Here is an 11,338-nt window from a genome sequence, read left to right on the forward strand (position 1 = left end):
TGAACCAGTTAAGGTAATTACTGCGTCGCGCTCAGAAACGGACGCTTTGACATTTCCCAAAGAAGAATGGCGAGTGTGCGGTTATTTCTATTAACGTGGCCCATTTCACTGCGGTGTCGAAATGAGTGATACGTCTCTCACCATAACGATGAGGCCAATTGTTCTGAAGGGGAGCATCAGTTAAGTGTGAAGTTAGAATATGCGTCCTTGTCATACTACGATGTTACATATTGCCGTGTCGCGACGGCCCCGAAGAGGCTCGGTAGAGGGACGGCGCACACGCTGAAGGTGGAATACAAGAGAGTTTATTCAAGATGGCGTCGCCTTCATAGAGCATTTTTAGGTTAGGACTAAATACGTTGCTTTAGAGCCGGGTAGAAACCCCCTAGTGGTAGACCACCAAAATGCTGGGGTCAGAAAATCCCGATAGAACACATACAAAATTACCGCCAGCTGAAGGAATTAAAATAGGTGAAGAATGCTCGGAAATCTCCCAACGAGTCCCCTAAAAAGAAAGTGACGCAGCTGAGTTGCAAGAAGAGGTGGGTTAGTTTGGGTCTGTGTGGGAATTGAATCTGGAAGCTCCAGAATGCGGGATGTGCGCTCATCAGCGACGTCAGAACATCTCCATGGTTCTGGCTGACTTAAGGGTACCTAGTGAATACACTGTGACCTTTGACTTAGAAACTTGTGTTATGGACATCTGCAGATTTCTACAGGAGTAATTTGAGTCTGCTAATTATAGAAGTAGCAATGAAGTGAGCACGTCCCCTTTAAATGTCTCCGTTTTTTGGCGCGCAATGGCAGCGACGTCCATGGAGCACTGTGGTGATCTATCGATGTCACAAAAGATGGCACCCGACCCGAGCAGTGCAAATGCGGGGCATGTGCCCACCTGACATTAGGCCTAACGCTTCGCCCTGACGACTTCAGCGCGTACCCGCAGCTTGTCCTACATTGAGGTTGACGTTGCTCGTGTTACCGTACGGACGGGGGCGTTGCGATCACGTCACACTGTGATGAACAGTTGTGACCGAAAAAAATAGGCCGTGTCGAGAGTGCCGTCGGACGGTATTATAAGCCCTCCGTTATATCAAAGTCCACTGGCGTTTAGTAAAAATATTGCCGTGTCTTGCACTCAATCGCTCTAGATAATGTAAAGCTAGGCAACCTAACCCAGACATAATATAACATGACCTAACGGACAGAAAGAAATCATTTAAAACACCGAATATAACGTAAGCCATAAAAATTACAGTTCACTTTAAAGGTGAAAAACAAAAACAAACCAGGCAAGAGCCCGCCTCGAACCACCGTCCTTGGGATCAAGAAGCTATGATGGATCCTCTACACTACAACGCCTTTTTTTTTTTTTTTACACCCCTTTTTTTATATTTATTATTGCCTGCTTTGACATTTGTACAGCACATCACACATCATGTCATGTAATGATCTGTCAACCCTACTTGGCTGACTACTTGGCTTTAAAACTTTCTAAGACACACTAAATCGTCAAGCACAGGCAACCACTCAGGGGGATCATCCTCAGCACGAAACACTTCCCGTATATACTGTACGCTTTCAATGAAATTTTCCCTGACAGGCCGGGAATTTATATCCGCATTCCTCACCGCCATTCTTGTCTTCCATATACTATGAAGGCTGAGGAGCATGATCAAATCGTACGGCACACCGCCCTCATTTTTTACAGGTAAGAACCGAATTCCACGCGGCGTTATGGGCAAGTCTTTCTTTAACGTACGTTGGAGGACGTCCCAGTGGAACACTGGGTCCCAACAGTCGATGAAGACGTGATTAATAGTTTCCGGCTTTTTGCACAGTCTGCAGTCGGTTGTCCACGGCACAAAAAAACCTCTTTCTGCTAACCAAGTATCTAAGGGAAGGGTTTCACTGTGTAGTTTAAAGAAAAAGGACTTCATTGCAGGCTTCACAGGCATACTTTTAACCCTCCTTAAAACATCAAGCCCTGTGCCCTCACCGTATAACGACCTATACAGTGGCACAGGTAAACAAACATCAACTAAATCTTTGTACAGGCGCTTCCTGGAAACACTACACAGGTAGTCGAAAGAAAATCGTACCTTCAAAAATTGAACAGACAGAGCCACTTCACGCAAATATCCTTTCACCCCCCTGCACACAATATCACTTGAAGACACAACAAAGTCAGGCAGCACATTTTTCAACCGCACTTGAATTACAGTGCGCAAGAAGGCGTCTTTTTGATCCCGCACAAAACAAAACCTTGCGACAACTTGTCGTAAAAATAAATGACAAAGACCAAGACCCCCCTTTTTGACTGGGCGAAAAATGTTAGAGCGACTGGTTCTTTCCCAGCTGGAAGACCAAATAAAGACCGCAAATACTCTGTGGATTTTTTGGACATTAGCACGTGACATACACAACACTTGCAGCACGTTCCAAACTTTGGCTAACAAAAAAAGGTTGCAGATAGTGGCACGGGCAAACATAGAAAAATTGCGCCCTTGCCAATTTCTGGTTTTGTCTCTCAACTTTTCGGTTTCGTTAGTCCAGTAGTCTCGGCTATCGCTATAATGATCCAGAGGCACCCCTAGATATTTTGTTGGTGCCGTGGTCCATTGTATACATTCAAAAACGGCGGGGGTTGAGCACCAGTTCCCGTGCCACAATCCCGAACATTTATCCCAGTTAATTGCAGCCCCAGATTTTTCACAAAAGGACTTAACCACCTTAACTGCTTCGCTTATGCTCTTTTGATCGCTACAGAAAACCGCTATATCATCTGCGTATGCGAGCAGTTTTACTTCAGTGTTCTGTAATGCAAACCCCCGTATTCGTTCATGCTTGATTATTTTTAAACAGAAAGGCTCGAGATACAGCGCAAAAAGAAGAGGCGATAACGGACAACCTTGCCTGACCGAACAACCAACATTTATACTTTCACTTAAATTTTTGTTAACGATTATGCTCGCCTTGCATCCGGCATACGCCATCTTTATACCATTCAAGATAACAGACCCAACATTCGTGTATTCTAAGATTCTGAAGAGTATGTCATGGGACACCCGGTCAAAAGCCTTCTCAAGGTCGAGTTGCACCATCGCCACACGACCTGAGAAAGCATCACAGCACTCTAACACACTTCTGGCGACGTGCACATTGGTACTTATCGTGCGACACTTAATACCGCAAGTTTGATGCGGTCCTACCAAAAACTAAATTACGTTTTGCAACCGTCTAGCTAAGACTTTCATGTAAATTTTGTAGTCAACGTTGGCTAGACTAATTGGCCTATACGCCTTTACGGACAGCAGTTTTACTGCATCTTCACACTTCGGTATCAAGATGATGTGTGTCTCCTTAAAAGACTGCGGGAGAACATGTAGTTTGTAAGCCTCTAACAATACTTCATATAAAGATACAGCTACTTCCCTTTTGAAAGCCTTGTAGAATTCCGCGCTTAACCCGTCTGGCCCGGGTGACTTACAGGCGTTCAGATCATCTATTGCATTTTCTAATTCCCACACACTAATTGGTGCTTCCATTATTTCACAAAGCTCTGGTTCTAATTTGGGCATAAGCGATAAAAATTCATCAGCAAAGCCATCGTTCATTGGAATGTGCCTGTCTAACAGCTCAGTGTAATACTCGACGAACGCCCGCTCAATCGTTTTTCTTTGGGCCGTAACACCATTTTTGTACCGTATTTCCCTGATTTCGTTTTTCTGCGCGTAACGTTTTTCATCAGACAACGCACGCTTTGTAGGGATTTCACCGAACCACATCTTATCTGCTCGTGCTCGCACGATAGCTCCCCTATAACGCTCAGTATCGATGACTTCTAGTTTATTTTTTGTGTCTCTTATTTCTTGCTTAAACTCGCCGGCGTTTGCGCTTTCTTCTAACAATAGAGTCCTTAACTGGTGGCGAAGTTCTTGTTCCTTCTCTCTTTTCTGTTTATTGATAATTGTGCTTCTTTCGACAGCACCTATTTTAACTTGTTCTTTAAAAAGGTCCCACTTGACTCCCCAGCTCGTCTGTGTATCACTGTGCATATTAGTAAACAGTTCCCTTACCCTAGCTGTAAAAGGTTCATCTTTAAGTACCCGGCTATTTAATTTCCACAACTTCCAATTCCATTTCGTGGCTTTCTGTTTGTTTCCCAGACAGAAAGCCACAAGGCAATGATCGCTGTAGGACAAGGCCTCGACCTTATAACTGTCACACAGTGGCACAAGTTCACTTGATATGTACACTCTATCCAGCCTCGCGTGACTGGCACCTTGAAAATGTGTAAACCAGATTGGATCTCTAGTCGTACAGAGAGCTACGTCATCCAAACAATATTTTGAAGTTATGTCCATTAAGCATTCGGCGCTTTTATCTCTAACCCGCTCGTGGGCTGCTCTGTCCTCTGCCATGCACACACAGTTGAAATCCCCAAGCAAGATAACAGCCCTTTCGCACTCAAGGTGCTTACTAATAGTTTGGAAAAAAGTCTCCCGCTCACCCTGTCTGTTCGGTGCATAAATACATATAACTCTCCATTCAATATCGCAAAATGAAAAGTCGCAATACACATAGCGGCCACTCGAATCAGCTACAACGGTCTGTTCAACAATCCCTATTGATCGCCTGATAAAAAGGGCACACCCAGCCGATTTTCCCACGGCGTGCGAGACACACACATTAAAATTTGCTCTAAAAGGTTGCAACATGCGGTCTGTCATTTCCTGGCTTTCCACTTTAGTTTCTTGCACCGCAATTATACCCAGTTCTCGGTCCGCGAACAGCCTACCAAGCTGGCATTGCTTCCGTCTCTCTGCCAGGCCTCGCACATTAACCGTGGCAACGTTAATTGCAGCTTCTAAGCGTACAGCCATTTGGAAAAACTAGACCGCATGCCGCTCACCTCAGACATATGACAAACGCGCGAGTGTGCGTCCGCTAGCGTAGGTCAGTGCGGCATGAGGCGTTCGCCCCGCGTTCTTGGGCACACATAAATCTCGTCACGAGGGGGGCTTTGGCGGCCTCCTCTCTCCGACTTGAATGTTCGTCTTCGGTTCAGGACGCTTTTTCCTCGCTGTGGGCCCAGTCGAGGCACTACCCACCAGGTTCTTCGCGTCAGCGTCCGCAGCACTGTCCTCACGTGGCCGCTTAGCCGCGAGCTCATTGAATGCACCATCCTTCCCACGAGTGGCGGCGTCCTCGGCGTCCATGGAGGCGTCGCTTGGGTAGCCGTCGTCAATACTTGGCAGCGGGGTATCTTGCGGCTGCACCTCCGGCGCCTGAGCTGCCGCTGTTTCTTCCGTGCCCGTCGTCCCCTCAATAGCACTACCTTCGTCAATGTCCCCTTCTTCTGCTGGTGTGTCCGTGTCCGCCGGAATCGGTGTATGTTCCTCATCCAGGCCCTTGACAACCTCCTCCGCCTCCGCTTCGTCCATTATGTGCTTCCAACGCTCTTCTGTTGCTCCGGGTCCGGTGGCCGCCGCATACGTTTTCACGCAATTGGCGCCATCATGTTCCAAACGCCGGCAGACATTGCACTTGGGAACGCGACACTCCCTCCGAATGTGCCCAGTCTGTTGACACCGAAGGCACAGCGGTGGTCTTCCCGGCACGGCGACGAGAGCGAGCTCGGTTCCGATACGCAGCTGGTGCGGCAAATCGTCCCTTGCAACTCCCCCTTTCAGCCGGAGAACAACGATGCGTGTCATGGTGCTGAAATTCGCACACCCTGTCGCACGCCACTTTTCTTTCGTCACTTCAACCACAGTTCCGTACGGCGCGAACGCTTCCTTTATCTGATCGTCGGGAACATTGTGCAGGACCCAGTGAAGCTTGACGCGGACGTCTTGCTGGCACGGGTCAATTACCAGGCACCTGTGGCCCTTGACGGTGATTTCTTTCTTCGCGAGCACTTTCTTCTTTCCTTCTTCGCTCGTAAAGGTGACTGCCCAGATATGATTCATCTGGTAAGTGCCGAGGGCAGCAATGTCGGCGAGCACAGCGTCTTGCGCTAACGCGTCTCGAAAGTCTTCAACTCGGTACGGTCGAGCCCTTACGTCTCCATGCAGAAAAATGGTGTAAAAAACAACAGACCCGGTTGGCAGGGGAGGCAGAACAACAGAGTAATCCTGGGCATCTTCAGCATTCCTGTTTCCGCGGCGAGACTGGGCCGCAAACGCCGCTCCGACGGAGCTCATGATTCCGCGTCCGCCAGACGCTCGGGCCGGTGCTAGCCTAGTGTTAAATATTCGAATGTCGTCGAAGCATACGTGTTTTGGCCTGCCCTAAAGGCAGCGCTGGTAATAAATGAAGGATATAAACGGATGTATTAGTTTTTTTTGGTAAGGAGACAGGTCATCACCCCGGTAAGGAGACACGTTATCACCAGCAATCATCCTCATCATCATGCGTTTTTGCCGGCACACGTGGCATACACGAGTGCACGTTGTACTGTAGCTGCGTGGGCTTCCGCGCTGCTGTTTTTTTTAAATTGTGGTTGTCCCCCGTGCTGTGACTACGGCTAGAACTCAAAGCAACACCCTCTTCTTAAATTCGCTATGCCAGACAAGTGCTGCATCCCTCAGTGGCGTGGAAAATACGACTCCGCAAGTGAGAGGTGCACGTTTTCAGATTTCCCCAGACTAGGAACGACGCAGGAAATGTGTGCTCGCTATTTCGCAAGAGAACATATGTTTTTAACAAGGAGTTATCCCGCAGAATTTTCGGCACGACGCGTCTCACTGACTGTACCAAACTACGAAAAGAACGACAAACAAGAGAAAAACCGACAAATACCTCAACACTCACTCTTCAAGAGTGGATATCCCGTCTCCGCCAGGACGTCCAAAACAGCACAAAGATAATTGAGACGTCGACCACCGCCCCATGCGTGGACGCGCGGTTCCTCCACATGTGGGAAGCTCGCCGCCGTCTAATTAAACGCTGGCGCAAACAAAAGCTCAACCGTGAGTCAAAAACGCATTGCTCAGCCCACAGAGGAAGCGGCGCGCTATGCCGCCTAATTGTGCAAAGAAAGCTGGCTCGCCCTCTGCGGCGGTATGCGTAACTCTCTTAGCACTCCTAAAACGTCGAAGCTGCTGCGCTTTCTTCTAGACCCCGGCAAGAGCAAGACGGAATCCCATCGCACAATGGACAGAATCCTTCATCAACACTCAGGAAATACAGGAAACCTGCTCGTCACTTTTAAAGCCTGCTATCTTTTTACTCACCCTACGGAGCCCCTTCCCTCATACTCTGGAAGCCCCAACCCGCTTCTGGATGGCGACATCCAGCTGCATGAGGTTACGGCCGCTGTGGACAAGATTCGCCTCAATACGGTGCCCGTAATGGACCAAATAGCCAACAAGGCCCTGGCTAACCTGCACACCCCTTCCTTGCTTGAGCTAACGGATTATCTCAATCACATTTGGCAGACGGGCTTACTCACAAATAAATAAAAAAACAGCGGAAGTCAGGCTCATACCTAAGCCGGTCAAACCGCTGAGCACTGATAACCGTCGACCTATTTCCCTCACATCATGCGTAGGCAAATTGTTGGAGCACATCTTTTTAAACAAGCTACAAACATATCTCGAAGATCACGATAAGCCACCTACGACCATGTTTGGCTTTCGCCCTCATCTGTCTACGCAAGAAATCTAACTTCAGCTCAAGGAAGAGGTTATGCTGCCTGCCACCCGCAACTTACCCAGTGCCATCCTTGCGCTGGGCCTCAAGGGGGCGTTTGACAATGTTAAATACGCCGCTATCCTCTCGCAACTAAATACTCTCGACTGTGGGCTTGTACAGTACATAAGAGCTTTCCTCACAGGTCGTAGGGCAATACTTAAAGTGGGAGACCTAGCCACAGATCCCATCCTGCTGGGCAACCGCAGCACACCACAAGGGGCAGTGCTCTCCCCTTTGTTGTTCAATATTGCGCTCATCGGTCTCCCTCTCTTATTCGGTTCTATTGCGGGCATGCATCACGGCTTGTATGCAGATGACATTACCATCTGGTCGAACACAGGATCCCTAGGCGAGACAAAGGAGCGCCTACAAAGTGCAGCAAATACGGCAAATCCTGACGCCAAGTCTTGCGGCCTCCAATGTGCTCCACAAAATTCGGAGTTCCTCCTTGTTCGTACAAAACAGAAGCTGCTCCAGAGGCCACCCACTGTCACCTTCCACATGGAGGGCCACACCATTGTTCCCTTCTCGCATATCAAGATCCCTGGTATGACCTTTCAAGCCGATCGAACAAACTCCATCCTAATAAATAGGCTGAGACCTACCTCGGACCAAGTCATACATTTGACCAGGCATGTAACCGCCGAAACAGGTAGAATGCGCCAGGAGGACACCCTCCGCCTTGTCCAAGCATTCATAATCTCACTAATTACACACGCCATACCCTATGTTCTTCTCTCTAAGTCAGAAATTAAACGGCTGGATGTCATCATCGGAAGGCCTACAAACAGTCCCTCGGACTTCCTGTCAGCACGGCTACAAACATGCTATATTAAGCTGGGCCTGCACAGTACAGCCAACGAGCTCATAGAAGCCCATCTTTGGAGCCAAAGATTGAGGCTGGGAGTTGCAAGCACAGGGAGGACTCTTCTCTCTCGTCTGGGGCTCGCATCCCCTCGGCAGCGTCAGACATCTCAAATGAGAAATCTTGACCACAATATCAGGAAGCAGCTGTACGTTTCACCGCTCCCTAGAAACATCCATCCTGTGCATCACACTGGGCGCAGGGAAGCAAGAGTTAAGGCCATCCACACATACTACAGGAGGGAACCAACCACAGTATACACGGACGCGTCTTCCTATTCCGGCATAAGAGCAATGACAGCCGTGGTTGTCCAGCACAACAAGCACATCAGCAGCCTAACCCTACTCGGATACGGCCCTTTACAAGCGTAAGAAGTGGCCATCGCCCTTGCCATAACGCAAGCTACAGCCAGCGTAATCATCACAGATTCGCAGCAAGCGTGCCGTAACTTCTAGTGCGGGCGAATTCACTGGAAAACCCACCAAAGCACATGCAAGCGTCCACCAGACAGATACGTCACGATCATATGGGCACCCACCCACTCTGCCATCACGGGCAACGAAACCGCCCACCTGTTGGGCCGAGAGTTATCCCGCCGGGCCCGTGACGCGACCAGGAGAGGCCAACCCCGCTGATCACATATCACGAGATAACACAGCACTACGAGTTAGGACGTATCACCTACCCAGCACCGCATAAACACCTAACGAACGAGGAGGAACGGCAGCTTCGTGCACTCCAGAAGAATACTTTCCCCCATTACACTAAATGCCATGTAGAAACTTTATAATCTTTATCAGGGCACCAATAAGGTTATCATCACCGGTGCTTGTCGTCACATGAGCAGCTCTGGCTCAAACTGCTTCGCCTTTCTTCATCCGTAATCTTTAAATAGCACCACCACCCCATCATCCGTACGTCGCGGCCCTCGGTCTCTGCTTTTATTTTATGTGGTGCCGAAACCCGGGAAGAAGGCCCTCTGCGATTCGTAGTCATCCGAAATTTGGCCTATTAGAAGGAGGACGGACCCCTTGATACCGACCACGGACCGGTGTGATGGCCTGAACCGTTTCTGGTACCCACAAGTGACCGAGGCGATGGGCGGCCTCTAAGATGACGGATCCTCAGCTCCGACGATTTCCCTCAATGGGCAGCGATTCCAAAAAAAAAAAAAACGGTGACGGGAGTGCCACAGCGCATCGCGGAACGAACGACGCGCTTCGTCTCCAGCTCGATCTGAGTTTTGATATGTCTTGGATGCACGTTCAGAAACTGAAGACAAAAAGGGAAACAGAGAGGATATTTGCTCGAGAGCTATGCAGAGACGGAAAAGCAACTTTGGGGTCGACCGCAATGACAAGGGAGGTATGCGATGTGCTGAAGGAATTTATGCGCCAGTTGCAAAGAACAGAATTTATATTGAGATTGGTGAATGAAGACATTGAACCGTTTATTGACACAGACCCCCGGGATGAGGAATACGCCACCAACGTAGAATATCACGGCGTCCTCTGTCTGAAGATCACGCGCAGCGAACGAAGTGTTCGCATTGTCACTCTCAGATTGGCCTGTTCGGATTGCCTCAGAGTACCTGACAAGGACTCAGTCAAGGCACCTACCGGACGCGGACTGACCACGACTTCTGTGTGGGTGGGGAAGATGTAGAAACTTTATAATCATTATCACGGCACCAATGAGGTTATCATCATCGGTGCCTGTCGTCACGTGAGCGGCTCTGGCTCGAACTGCATCGTCTCTCTCCCTCAGCCATCTTGTAAATAGAACCACCACCCTATCACCCGAACGTCGCGGCTCTCGGTCTTTCCTCTTATTTTAGGGGCGAAGCTCCTCTTGCTCGGGCCCTGTCCCGGCCGTACACGGAACATTGTACGCGGCACTTTGAGGATGATTGTGGCAGGGTCCCCTTGGGATTGGCCAACCAAACATTCGCCGAAAAGGTCATAACGTTCAACGCATTCGTTGCTACTCAAGAAGGAGGAGAGGAAGAAGAAGAGGAGGTTGTCGTTCGTCGCCTGCGAGCTAAAGACACGTACCGGGGGTACGCGACACAAGACGCTCTGCAGAAGGCGACGGCCAAGGCGGCTAAAATATCACACACCGAATTAGCCAACTTACCCATGGAGATTCTCATCGTCCCAAACAAGCCCTGCATAATCACCACAAACATCGACGTCGTCGACGGGCTTGTCAACGGAGCGGTGGAAAGCTTGACGTGTCAAGTCTTTATATGATGTGTGGGCGAATGTTTCACGGTTTTACCGATAAGCAGTTTAGCTTCGCTCCTCTCAACATCATTTACTTCATGGAGATGGCTGGATTTTCTATATACCATATATTGCACCCCACCGTATATTCCCCGCTACGCCGCTTCTGCGAAGCCCCCGGGACACTCTTTCATATGGTTGGGAGCTGTGAACACGCCCCACTACATTCGCGAAATCCCTCCATTTCTTCTCACGAGCTTTCGGAGAGAGCTCTGACTATCTCCGACCTCAATGACCAGCACCTGCTGGTGTTGAAAGCTGTTGAGGCGGGGAAAGCTCAAGGGGTCTTGGAATGAGGACTCCTCCCCATTGCTTTTCGCAATAAACACGTTTTGACTCTTTCTCTCTCCGAGCGCAATTAAAGGTACGCAACGTTTCGCCTTCAATATGCACACTATATTGGAAGTCGACGTAGCGCGTAACTGAAAACGCTGACTTAAATGAGGACTCGTTTTTGTCAGAGGTCTGCGAGCTGCACTTCGTTCTA

General features: G+C 49.2%; 1 protein-coding gene across 1 annotated transcript; it reads right to left on the reverse strand.

Annotated features, from left to right (window-relative positions):
- Positions 1-4,811: 4,811 nt before the first annotated feature.
- LOC144137854 (uncharacterized) lies at positions 4,812-6,209 on the reverse strand. Its single transcript, XM_077669867.1, has one exon. It carries the CDS (start codon positions 6,207-6,209, stop codon positions 5,013-5,015), a length of 1,197 nt encoding a protein of 398 aa, XP_077525993.1. The 3' UTR covers positions 4,812-5,012.
- Between the last annotated feature and the right edge of the window lie 5,129 nt (positions 6,210-11,338).

Source organism: Haemaphysalis longicornis, unplaced genomic scaffold (genome assembly GCF_048455015.1).
Source record: "Haemaphysalis longicornis isolate Haplotype H1 unplaced genomic scaffold, Haemaphysalis longicornis Haplotype H1 scaffold_5, whole genome shotgun sequence".
NCBI lineage: Eukaryota > Metazoa > Arthropoda > Arachnida > Ixodida > Ixodidae > Haemaphysalis > Haemaphysalis longicornis.